General features: G+C 37.3%; 1 protein-coding gene across 1 annotated transcript; it reads right to left on the bottom strand.

Annotated features, from left to right (window-relative positions):
* Positions 1-10,348: 10,348 nt before the first annotated feature.
* LOC145031052 (uncharacterized) lies at positions 10,349-13,117 on the bottom strand. Its single transcript, XM_078979507.1, has 4 exons — positions 12,826-13,117; positions 12,399-12,655; positions 11,875-12,326; positions 10,349-10,758 (listed from the first exon to the last, which is right to left on the bottom strand). The coding sequence occupies exons 1-4, from the start codon at positions 12,948-12,950 to the stop codon at positions 10,477-10,479; spliced, it is 1,116 nt and encodes a 371-aa protein (XP_078835633.1). The 5' UTR covers positions 12,951-13,117; the 3' UTR covers positions 10,349-10,476.
* Between the last annotated feature and the right edge of the window lie 274 nt (positions 13,118-13,391).

The following is a 13,391-nucleotide window of genomic DNA, read 5'->3' as shown; positions in this document are numbered from 1 at the left end:
GGATATTCGAAAGTCTATAGGGTCCAACGTTATGTATGGATAACATACATTAGTGTTACAGGGTTGGTGGAAATTTCATGGATGGGTGGATTGTGTAGGACTTGTAGGTCAGTTTTGAGACAGTAGCCTTCCTCTAGGAGTGAGGATTGAGCACTCGCTATGTTTGTGTATTTTGTTAGGGTGTTGTGATGATACTTGAGACAATATGGGTAGGTGTAGAAGGTAGTATGGGCCCGTACTACTGAAAGCACAAGACCCATACGCGTAGCAAGGAAGTCACAACCCCTAGGGTGTGGTTGGGGTTAGATCCCATGTCATTGTGCAGAATGTCTGGTATCTTCTTGTTACATTTTTAGTGTGGTGTTTACGAGGCGTTTCATGACGGCTGCACCCGAGGTCATCAGTCAAGATGGACCAATATTTACAGAGGATCGAGTTAGGGAGGTTATCCATGAGGAGGTGGTTGAGATTGTCCGGAGTCAGATTCCGGAGCTATTTGGGTCTATCAAGACTTCTATGATGGAGTATTTTGATGACAGATACACAACCCTAGCTGAGACGAATGTCGCGACAACTACAACGGCTGTAAGAGCGGCAAGGGGAGGAGTCGGTCGATGCTTCCAGTACCGGGACTTCGACAACACGAAGCCGCTGACTTTTGATGGGATTCAAGACCCTATCATAGCCATGATGTGGCTATCGGACATTGAGGGGTGCTTTTTCACATGTTCCTGCCCGACTGAACAGAAGGTCAGGTGTGCCCTGAACATGTTGAGGTCCAGGGTGAAGGACTGGTGGAGGTTGATGACATGGTCTTACTTGGATGAGTGGAGAGTTGCAGTTTCTTGGGATCAGTTTAGGGAGATGTTCCTCTCCTGCTACATTCCACAGGTCAAGCGTGAGTAGCTAGCTCAGGAGTTCTTGGAGTTGAAGCAGGATTCAGAGTCGGTGACAGAGATCACCCATATGTTCACTGAGAGGGCAATGTTTTGCCCAGAGTTTGCTTCCGAGCAGGCTCAGATGACCTGAAATCTGAGCATGCTCAAGACTGACATTAGGCAATTCATTTCTACCCAGATATGTGATACGTTCCTGGATTTACAAGAGGCTGTTAGGCGGCGGGAGCTGGAGGTTGAGTTACAGTTGGGAGAGCAGAGGCAGGCCCCGATGCAGTCTAAGTCGGCGCCAAAGTGGTCCAAGACCGTTGATTCTAGGGTTGGAGGACAGAGTGGCCGCACTTGTGCAAAGTGTGGGAAGGGTCATACCAGAGTTTGTGAGTCCGGTGGTGCATGTCGCAAGTGCGGAAAGGAGGGGAACTATGCGAGGGATTGTCGCCAGTTGACCCCGGTTCAGGACATGAGGTTTGTTATCACTGTCATCAGGTTGGTCACATGAAGACCAACTATCCATAGCTTGCTACATTGAGGGATTCTATCACAGGTCAGGGTAGAGCATAGCCTCCGAGAGCTCAGGGACATGCCTTCCAGCTTATGGTAGAGGAGGTCCAGATAGCGCCAGATGCGGCTATAGGTACGTTTCCATTCTTATCTTACTGTTTATGATTATACTTTGAAATATTTCCTCCTTATGCTGCATGTGTCATTAGAATATAGTAAGGTTAGGGGAGTCCAGTATCGAGGGGTTGTAGACGGTTAGTCTCCAGGGGTGTTAGGGATAGGGAGTTAGGATAGAGGATCATCGTTCCAGGAGCAATAGTTGTGAATCAGAGATGTAGAAGTGTCAACTGGGTTATGGTTTCGCCGCCAGCAGGTAGTAGTTAGTGTCCTAAGTGGGGGAGAATTGGAAATTCTCAGATAGAGCATCCGCCATTGAGGGTTCTGTTAGCTGCCAGGGTTTGATAGTGCATTCAGTGGGTATGCGGGTTATTTAGCATAAGTGGTAGCCATGCGGATTAGGGAACAAACCACAGATTTTTGAAAGGATGGACGATCGGCATGAGGCCTAGGGTTAGGCCGGGTTAGAGTCCATAGAATGGAGTAGGAATTCAGAGCCCCGAGTGGGTGAGAACAGTCTGCATGGGAAGGATCACCAGGAAAGGTGGTCTAGTGAGATGCTCAACAGTTTGGAGCGGTCCAAATAGACTGAAGGCCGGTGGGGTGAACTAGTTAGGCCGAAAGCTCAAAGAACAGTCCAGATAGGCTGAAGGCATGGAGAGGCGGTCCAGACATGTTGAACGTTCTGAGAGTGGTACAGATAGACTGAAGGCCTGGTCAGGCGGTCCAGTCATGCTGGAAACTCTGTATGTATTTGTAGATCCATGTGTGGGTATTGAGTATGTTGCTATGCTATAACCATTAGTAGGTCTGTCCCCAAGTATTAAACATGTTGGTGGAGTATGCTGAAGACATTGTGTGGGTTTTGATAGTTATATGATCAAATTCTGAGTTTATATATGTTATGGGGTAGCAACTTGTTCTACAAGTGGATAGTGTGAGGTGAGGTTTCAGTACTATGATGCTTGTTGGTGTTGTGAAGGACATTGATTAGGCCCTCTTGGACAATGGAGGAGGTGAGGATCTCCAGGATGGAGCATTGGAACAGTTGGGGCAGCGATGTGGGAACATTACCCAAATTTGTTTGCTGCAATAGACTTCGAGGATGAAGTCTAGATCAAGTGGAGGAGAGTTGTAACATCCCGGGCTTTTAGTTATTTTCAATCCTTCCTTTTGTTTTTAAAATATGTCATTTTGGGTCCTTGGAGTATAAAGGAGTAGCCTTAAGAAGCCTTAGTGGCAAAGTGGTAATTTTTGGGAGCATGAGTAGTAAGTTGTGCGTACATGTGAATACACCAAGCGTACTAAGGTACACCCTACTACGTTGGGCGTGCACATATGTACGCTGAGCATACTAATGTCCGAGTGAAACCCAAATTTTTAGGGTTTGAAGAGTATTTAAGCACCTTTATAGATCATTTTGCCTCACTCTTTAATCCTCGAAGTCCTTGAACCATTTTTAGCAAACGCTAACCCTATAAGTGAGTGTGTTGAGCTTAAAGTGTGATATTTGTGTGCTTAAAGGAGAAGGAAGTGCATCAAGGAGTTAAGAAAGGAAAGCAAGCTTGTAGATCTTGTGTCATCATCATCTCATTTGTAAGCTCCAGAGGGTAAAACCTTTATGTTTGATTTGCTTAGATCTCATCTTGGTAGCTTTATGATGTTCTTTTGTCCCTAAAAGTCCGATTGTTGTGTATGTTTGATTTTGGACGGTTTGGGTTGTCCTTCTAGACCCTTGGAAGGGTCCTTAGTCATAAAAATGAGGTCCCAATGACCAGAAGTGTCTCATGCATTTGGAAAAAGGTTCTTTATGGATTAAGAACTTATATGACTCTAGGGTGCATTTTGACCATGGATCTGTAATTTGGGCTTGAGTGCTTATGCCATTAACCACTTAATGGAATTTTAGATCTGTGAGGGTACGCCACACATACTCGGTAAGCCACTCCGATGGTTGTCAATGTGAGGTTCTCGTATGCCCTGCATACCGCCGGTGTACGTCCAACATACATTGTCTGTGGGCTTTTGAGTTTAGGCTTCGAGTTTTCATTCACCTTTTGGGCTTGTATGGCCTGGGCCCTCATTGGACTTGTTGAACATGAGTGTTTTGGGTCAGTCGGAGAATTAGACTTTAGGATAAGGCCCAATAAGGGGTTGGGCCCAATTTAGAGAATTGGGCCAATCATGAGTCTTGAAGTAATTTGGACTTTTTGGATCAAAATTTGGACATTGGGCCTTAGCCTAGTTACGAAAAGGGTAAAGTCAACATTTGCCCTAAGTTTGGATCTTTAGTCAAGGATGGTAATCCAATTCCTATTTGGATGTTTGTTTTTTTGTGATAGTTTGGGATTTTTGTGAGCCAGCAGCTAGAGGTTTTTAGTGTGGTTCGGCATTATGAGGTGAGTGTCCTCACCGTACTTTTGTGTCACACCCCCAAACCAGAATAGCGGAAACGTTCGGGGTGGATGACTTCATGTACATTATCACAAAAGTTGAATATAAAGGATCAAAGCCATACAACCATCATATTGATAATTTAAAAGTTTACATTGTACTCAAAACATTGTTTGTTTGATATCAAATACGTATAGCAAAAATAAGTGACATGGTGATGCCCCATCCTCCAAAAACTCTTTGATTACCTGTTTACTAATTCCCTGAGAATACAAGTGATTTTGAAAAGTTTCAAGAGTTAAGTTGGTGAGTGCATCAGCATTTTTGTATGATAAATTGGTAGATTTTTCTTTTGTAAAAACGATAGAGTGTTTCCAGAAAATCCAATATTTTCTTTAGAAATGAATTGCAAGTCTTAAACCCAAGACTAAAGATGTAAGTAATGTTGTACTCGGAAAATAGTGTTATGAAGTTTTATCTTTATATAAAACTACTTGATTGTATGTTAACCCTGTAAACCAAATGTTTTGTTACTACCCCATGCGAGTTATCATAACCATGCTAATGAATAGTTGGCATGCTATGACGTTCTTCAGGCGTCGGAATGTTATGACATTTATCACCCTAGACTGTCCGGTCTAACTTTAGCTAGCAGCTTAGGTGCGGGGTTGTCAATCCCGTATAGATTTATACACAAGTGTCATGCTCTCCCTACAAGAGACTCTGGTTATAGTTCAGGGCTTAGTGTGTACTCTGGTAGGTATGGTGAAGCCAAATGTCTCACAAAACTGTATCAACCGGTTTACGTGAACTGAAAACCCATTTTTCTTGTAAATAAATACATTACTCCTCCATAATGGTTACATAGTGTAAAAATAATTATACCTTTATATAATTATATGTTTCTTCTGTAATAATAGTGTAGTGTTTGTGACTCATACACTATACCAGTTATAGTTTATCATGTTTTTTTGTTAAGACGTTTATATAATCATTTATATAAATACATAGTAGTTATCTTGTCTAGTTTCAAAATGTATGGTCAAAACATCATATTTTGGGGTTGTAACCCACAAAATGTTGAAATAACTAGTTTGTAACCCTTTTTGTTAGAAAAACTATATGTTGGTAAAAAGTCTCAAAAATCCTTCTAGTTTTGTAATCATAACTTTTCTTATGATTATATAACATAGTTTTTGTTTTGATTTTGTTATCTTTGTATTTAAAATATCACAAATAATTATCTAAAAACTAGTGTTAACCATATTTCATGCAAATAATGGTTTATATTTAACATAGAGATGAAAAATGCAAGTATTTGTGTGATAAACCTAATTTTTTACTTGTATTCCCCACCTAAAACATGAAAACTCGAAAATATGGGGGTATGAACTCACCTTGAGTGTGGTTGTGGTTGGATAAAGAGGTGATTGTGAAGATCTAAAAGCCTAAAACACTTGAATGTGGTTGATGAAATCTTTGAAGATGATATTATCCTAAGAGTTTTAACATATAATAATGTGTGTAAATAAGATTAAACTAGTGTAAAAGTGTGTAAAAACACTAGATTATAAAGAAGACTTACCAAAACTCTAAGAATAAACTTGGAGAATTAACCCTTGGAATTTTGTACTTGATTCTTGAGAGAGTATGGAGTCAACAGAAAGGAATATGGAAATGGTGGGGGGTTTGTAGGGTCTTCTCAACCATAGTTAAAGAGGTGAAAGTGAGGTGACATTTGCATTGTTATTTGCTAGATAAATGCTTTGATACATGATGGGTAAAACTTTGTGTTGGAAAGGATGAAACATCAAGTCACAAAGTCAACCCTTCCTTATCTTTTTCCCCATCGAAATCCATCCTAAAACCACTGAAACCAACTATGATTTCGGCCTAGCACCAAACGAGACCACCTTGTGATTTTGGTCCATGTGCCAACCGAGATCACATGGTGATTTCGGCTCGTGTGCCAACCAAAATCCCATGGTGATTTCGGTCCATGCACTAACCGAAATCCCAATTGTTTTGAGTCCTAAGCTATTGACTAGTTGACTTTACTTGACTCTTGTTGGTTCGTTTGATTTCTGTTGGATCCAAAATTGATAGTTGTCACATTTCAGGTTGAAATCACCAAGGCCGACCCTTTGATTTGATAACCTAATATTGTAGATATGTTGAGTATGGAATTGATATGCATGGTAGTTTGGTGGATCAGTAGGACTACCTGCGATACTGTCTGTTTATCTGAATGTGTTATTATCTGTTATATGTTGAAATATTGTGTGGGTTGGGTTGAGGTTGTACTGATCCATACAGTAGCCAACAAACCCTGGAGCATACTAGATATGACCTAAGGACCAAGGGAGGGCATGCCAGATTCATATCGAGGGCTCATGAGCATTCCAGATACGACCTGAGTGTGACAACCCGATATTTCGAGGCAATATGATGGAACTCAAGTCAAATTTATGTCAAAATTTAACTTTTCTAAAACCTTATTTGGGTTAAATAAAGTAGTAGGAATCGTATCAAGGTTTTCATACATATAAAGAACCCAAAAATCCGAGTTATAACGAAGAAGTTATGACCAACCGAAGATTCTCGCCAAAACCGATAAACGTAAAATGCGAAGTTTCAATACAATAGTTTTTGGCCTTAGGTATTTAAATGAAAGTTTTAGATATCATCGAACCGTAAACGTACATAAAAAGAACGTCCAAATCTGACTTCGTATGAGGAAGTTGTGATTTTTCTAAGTTACAGATATAACAGTAGACAGCTAAAAACTCGAAATAGAGATCGAGAGACTTTTAGCCGACACAATCTTAATGAGAATCGAAGGGCTCAACAATACTAGCGCAACGGTAAAAAGTCTGACGAAAACGGACGTCAGATGAAGAAGTTATGGAACTTTAACGGACTTTTCCTGTCCCGACCTATTAAAAATATAATATTAAAAATAAATTCAAAACTAGCCGACGGAGTCTAAATGGAAGTTGTAGATCGTAGTCTCACCTTCGCGTGGATATAAAGAACGTCTAAAACGGAGTTCGTATGAGAAAGATATGAATTTTTGAAGTTTGCTAATTAATTAAAATATAAATTTAATTAAAATCGGATATTATCCGAAGGAGGAGTCATCAGACCAATCTAGGTTACGCCCCGCGTACCCTCGTACGCCCAGCGTACTCGGATGCTAGGCTCCGGTTCGTCCACGTCGCTCCGATATTTCGACCGAGGATGCGCTCATGCATGACGCATGAGTACGCAGCGCGTACTCTCGTACGCCCCGCGTAACGAGGTCCTCCAGCCCCTATATAAAGGGTGCGAGGGTGCCAGCCATATTTGCTCATTTCCTTCCTTTCTCGCGCCGAAGCTCTGCGTTTCAACCCTCGGAGTCATCCCAAAGGCCCGGTTTTCATATCCAAGGTGGGAAGAAAGTTTTACACTCCCGAGACTCCCGAGATGTCCCGAGAATCTCGAGAGATCCGCTTTCTCGAGTAGAAGTTCTGCTCGGTTTTCGTCACGCTTTCTTCAATCAATCAAGTGAGTTCATACCCCTATAAACTACACTTTTAAATGTTTTATAAATACTTTTATATGCTTTTAAGGGGGGGAATACAAGTTAAATACTCGATTATTGTCGTGTGTTATATAATAAAGTTCATTATACGCTTTTTATCAACGGAATCATATGTGATTTATAACAATTATAGGGAAACTTTCGTATGAAAAATATATCACGATAACATCATAACTTTTGAAATGAAAAGTATATATATATATATATATATATATATATATATATATATATATATATATATATATATATATATCAAACACTCTGCTTATACTGTGTGTATATGTGTCCATCTTTGGTACTACAAACATACGATTATTTTGGCACGAAAAACATCAATATTTTGGGATACTTGTTGTTAATAAATCAATCATATGGGATTTATTACTAGTATACAAACTGATTTACTACAAGTTTAGCAGTTTTACTAAGCATATTACTTCAAATGACTTTCTTAAACGTTTTTATATGATTAAAGCTCATTATCAAACTGTCTTACACACTGTAAGCTTCCTTTCAAACTCAGTTACAAAGGTGTTTTCAAACAGTGGTTTTTCCGTGTACTTAAACTGTCTTATCAAACAAAATACTTTCAATCATTTTATAAACTGACATCAAGTCACAAATTCTTTATTAGACTTTTCAACGGTTTTACAAAACTTCTTTTATGCTTTTATATTATAAATTGCATGCCTCTATATGTATAGTTATATAAGAAATGTTTAAAAGACTTAGGAAGGCTATCCACCCTATTTCCTTTTCCTCGATTTGGATGTGGTCTGGTGGGATATCGGGTACCCGTCCGAAGGTCGTTTAAATATTAGTTATATATCATGTGTACATATATAGTCATAAATGTTCCATCAGCTAATTCTGTTCTGATGCTCTTGGGTAGCAAGGGTGTATAAATCTACTTGGACACTCATCAATTACATTCTAGTAAACTATTATAGGAATAGTTTAGGAGATACAAAACATTATTCCTATTACAAGAAATTACATCAGAGTCAGTTCATTCATGAGTCTAGACTACATGCTATATGAAGGGATACTCTTATAGAGATTCCTCTTACATGGATATATTTATAGGGATACTCTTACATAGATACTCTTACATGAGTACGTTTACATGAATAATCTTACATGAATACTTTTACATAGACATTATATGGAAAATTACTATTACATATTATATGTCTAGATACTGTTATATAGTTCTCCTTTCTATCTTTACCTTGTGATACAAACACATCATCGATGAGATAGATTGGACTTTATATCCTAGTACCAAAGGATACTTTACGGGACTAACCATTCCTAGAATCTCTATTAGCTACAGAGGTAAATGCACATCCACGGATGTCTTCGGTTGATACCATTACAGGTATAATTTAAGGGATTAAGTATTCCTACACCCAGCTGTTAGCAACAGAGGTAAATGTACGTCTACGGATGTCTAAAGTTAACACTGTTAGTTATCCTAGTATAAAGGGATAATACGTAAGTTAGTTATCCTAGTATAAAAGGGATAATACGTAAGTTAGTTATATTATTACCATTATCTTGTGACTCATCCACATAACCAATGAGATGAATCGTATTTAAGTATCCTAGTACCAAAGGATACAATTTCTTATATTAATAACAATTGTCAAACAGTCGGGTCTTGGTAGAAGACTACTTTCAAAACAACTAGGTCTTGGTAGAAGATTTCATCTATACTAATAGGAATCATAGGGATTTCTAGGGTTTACCAAACAGTTTTGATTACTTACAAACATTTCCACACTTATACGAACTTTCTTTCAGAACAATATCAAGTCTTTCATTACAAGTCTTTCATTACAAGTCTTTCATTACAAGTTTTACAAATCAAAAACACATTAATACTTATGAATTCACCAGCTTTTTGGCTGATACTCACTTTCAAAATAACTTGTATTCTCAGGTCGCAAATAGACAGGTACGACGACCAGGTTTTGTGAAGACGGAGCAATCCAGACTCGTCTTATTTTCTGATTATTCATTTTATTGTTGTATATTATGAAAGAACACACATGTACTTGAAACTTATACTATTAATGCAATGGATGATGTTGTTGCTTGTTTACTACTTTACATTGTTGTGATACATTACATGACGTCCTCCGCCCCATAACGTTTCCGCCGTTCTCGGTTTTGGGGTGTGACACTGAGGGTCGGGAAGGGCATGTCAGACTCGTACTAAGGGCTTAATGACATTCAGTCCTTAGGCTGATCAGGTTGGAGAGCAAGCCAGACATAAGTTGTGGGGCCATGGGGGCAAGCCAGACATATTGCACCAAGGATGCTATGGATAAGCCTAATCTCAAATATGGTAATTATTTAACTCCTTTGATTATTCGTATATGATAAGATATTCTAGAAATTCTATAATAATCTTACATATATCATAAATTTCGTCCACCACCTTCCTAGGAAGGTTCTAGACCCTTTTGCTCAACTATTGAATAATTGCACTTTTAGTCCCTACACTTTCAATTAATTCTTTTAATCCCAAAATTAATTTCAAATTGATTTCTGATCAAACATTAATTAATAATATAATTACTAATTAATATATTATTTCCATAATATCTTAATAAATCATTTATTCCATTTTATTAATCAAATTAATAAATTCTTCTTCATCCTCAATTAACCATCATGTCTAGTCGCAATTGTGAAGGCAACCCAAAAGAACCATGTCACTATCAATTAAAGTACATAACAATTATAGTTATGTGTTTAGACACCTAATCCACAAGTACATGTTAAGTGAAAGATTATTACTAGAAGTCACATTTACCTCCATAATAGAAACATTAAAGATATCTAGTGATTTGAAAGAACAATACTGATATATTATGGAGAAGTGTTCGACTTGTTTACACATGAATCTATGAGTCCAAATTCTTATATGAAAAAATACCATGTTTATATAATAAAAAATGAATAACCTCATGTACCTTAATTACATAATCCACAATCACGAGAATCGAGTTCTAATTCCTTTCTTGTTTTACCAACAAGTAAGTCTTTGGATTTGATTAATCCGGGGATTAACCCAATCAATGTAGTAAGATGAAATTGAGCCACTGCATCATGTCTACCTAGTGAAACAATCGCCTTACGACTTGAACTCATTTTGTATGTTGTCATCTTGCTTTCATCTCCTCCACGTATCAATAATTGTAGGTTTTTAGCAGCAACTGATGCTTGCTTTTTCGCCAAATAACCTTGCTTCATTTCCTATTGTTCACATGCCATGTTATTATGATAATAAGGACAATTACGTCTTTTATACAAAAAACAATGGTTCAGATGTCTGTTGAAAGAAAACAGTGATTTTCGGGTTAATCATGTTTTTCTTTTCATATGGTGTTTTTTTTAATGATATATATAAATTTTGTTACTTGATTAATTATTGGAATTGTAGTAGAATTAGTTGTACCGTTAGATATAAATTTCTAAAATCTTTTTGGACGAACCTCAATAAATTTTCTAGAGCTATTTTTGATGATTATTAGGAGGGTATTTACGTCCTTTGGTAGGCTCAATTGTTTTGAAAGGAAAAAACCTATGGTTTGGTTTTTTGTTTTTAAGAAAATAGAAATATTTTAGGGTTGATTCTGTTTGTGTTTATAAACTGGAAATAAAAACCAAACCAAAAAGCATTTTTAATACAATGTCATAATAAATAATAGATAAAAGTTTCTTTCTTGATTAATTATTAACGGTAGTTAGTGTTTCCATTGCAAGCACTAGTCATTTTGGTTTCAACAAATATCTATTCAATTGCTATTTTTATAGCTTTATGCAACTAAAAACCAAAAAGAAAAACCGAACCGAAACATCAAAATCAAATTTGAAGAAATTGAACAAAAACAGTTTTGTGGGGCAAGAAACGGGATTTTTTCATTTAGGCAAAAACCAAAATTGCATAAGAAAGCAAGGCTTGATTATGGTGCCTACAAATCATCCTAAAAAAAGTGAGACTAAAGTGTTTTGGCATTGTTTTTAAAACATTTTTTGGTTTTTAACTTTTCAAAAAAATTAAAAAAACATCCAAAAGATGTTTAACTATTAAAAAAAAATCTTTTAAAATGATTTTTTGTATTGAAAGAAAAAAAAGTATTTCAAAGTTACAAATTTTATCTTTTTGTGATTTTTGAAACTTTTAATCTGAAAAGTTAACTTTTATGCTAAAAGCAAATACTAATCCTTTTGAAAGAATTTCTTTCCGAAAAAATCAATAAACAAAAAATCCTTTTTCAAAAGGGATTTTTTTAGCTTTCAAAAGTTTCTCAAACACAAAAAGTTTTCCTAACACCCCCTTAGAATAGGGAATGGAAAGTGGAAACTAACCTTGATGTTGGTAATATCTCCAATGGCAAAGATATTCTTCCTACCCCTAACTCTCAAATTTTCATCAACAATCAACCTCCCTAATTCATCCAATCGATCTTTCAAAATGGTACCTTTCAACCAAGAAGACCCCAATGGCTTCCCAGTACACAAGAAATGGCAATCCGCTTTGATTGTTTCACCAGCTGAAGTTGTATACAGTTTGGTTCCATTACTACAATCCTCCACATTCACAGTTTGATCAAGTTTCACTTCAACATGCCTTGATTTTAGCCAATCTAATGTCTTCTTAGAAGCTTTTGGTCCAAGAAATTCTAGCAACCTGTAGCCGCTATGGACCAACGTTATCTTCTTCTCCGGGAAATCAACTGCAATTTCTCCGGCAAGTTCTACTCCGGTCGGCCCACCTCCAACAATCAAAATCGATGCCGCAGCTTTTATTTTTTCATTTTCTGCGATGTTTAAACAGCGCTCATAAGCTTCAAACTACCATCAATCTGGAAGAAACTTGAAATTGGGTTTACCTGATTGGTATTGTTTCAGTCTCTCCGATCTAGTTTTTGGTACTTGATCGTCATGACCTGTAGCAATAACGAGATAATTATACGGGATCGGTCGACCTTCTGATAAGAGGATTTCAGAATCAGATATGCCGATAGCATTGGAGACGATGAGACGAGATGATGTTAGGTAACGTTTGTGCTGGATTAAGGATCTCTCCGCAAAAGTTGGTTCCACCATTCCTCTCAAGCTTGCCCATGGAATCTCGAAATACTCCTTCCTGTTCATATTCGGATCTAAATGTTATTAAACCGTATTCTATTTTCCAATCCATAATTGATTTGTTCACGAATCCATATTGTAAAAAAAAACCTACGACGACTCAAAACAAAAAAACATGCAGCCATTCTGGAAAAGAAAAGGATTAGAGAGAAGAATAAGAAACCATACGGATCAATTAGTGTTACATTGCCATGAAACTGGAGCGATTTAGCAATGTAGGAGCCGGCAACTCCACCGCCAATAACGACTATTTTGTTCGCAGCACCGCCAGTTGCTACCAATGGGCTGGCCATCAAAAGAACGAGTGGATTGTTGTTGTTCCGACTGGAATCTGATCAAATATAAGTTAATTTGATTGTAGGATTGTGGAAGAAAGAGGGTTTTAGTATGGATGATAGCGTTGACACGACACGACAGGAGGATGAAGATGCCAAGAAGGCCATTGTTTTGCAAGAATCTTCAAAGGTTTTACTTGGTCTATGCAACTTCACAACATCAAAACCTTAACAAAGTCTTTAAGTCAACAACATTTAATTAAAGGTTAATTCACGGCATCAAAACTTTAACAAAGTCTTAAAGAGGGTATTTTGCAAAACTTATTTATAAGGGATAATGACTTGAAAGTATAACAACTTTCGATTTTTTTCATATTTAGTAACTAAACTTTTTTTCGTTATCTATTTGTCATTGAACTATTGAAACTGTTCACATTTTACCCTTATGACTGGTTGTTA

This window comes from Lactuca saligna, chromosome 2 (assembly GCF_052625555.1).
Source record: "Lactuca saligna cultivar CGN05327 chromosome 2, ASM5262555v1, whole genome shotgun sequence".
Taxonomy (NCBI): Eukaryota; Viridiplantae; Streptophyta; class Magnoliopsida; order Asterales; family Asteraceae; genus Lactuca; species Lactuca saligna.
This window is presented reverse-complemented; position numbering and strand designations above follow the sequence as displayed.

Excerpts from the sequence above, each read along its gene's own strand:
- LOC145031052 (XM_078979507.1), bottom strand. The coding sequence starts at position 12,950 with ATGGCCAGCCCATTGGTAGCAACTGGCGGTGCTGCGAACAAAATAGTC. Across the intron at positions 12,656-12,825 it reads AATGTAACACTAATTGATCC|GAAGGAGTATTTCGAGATTC; the intron begins GTATGGTTTCTT and ends GAATATGAACAG. Across the intron at positions 10,759-11,874 it reads GAGATATTACCAACATCAAG|GAAATGAAGCAAGGTTATTT; the intron begins GTTAGTTTCCAC and ends TGTGAACAATAG.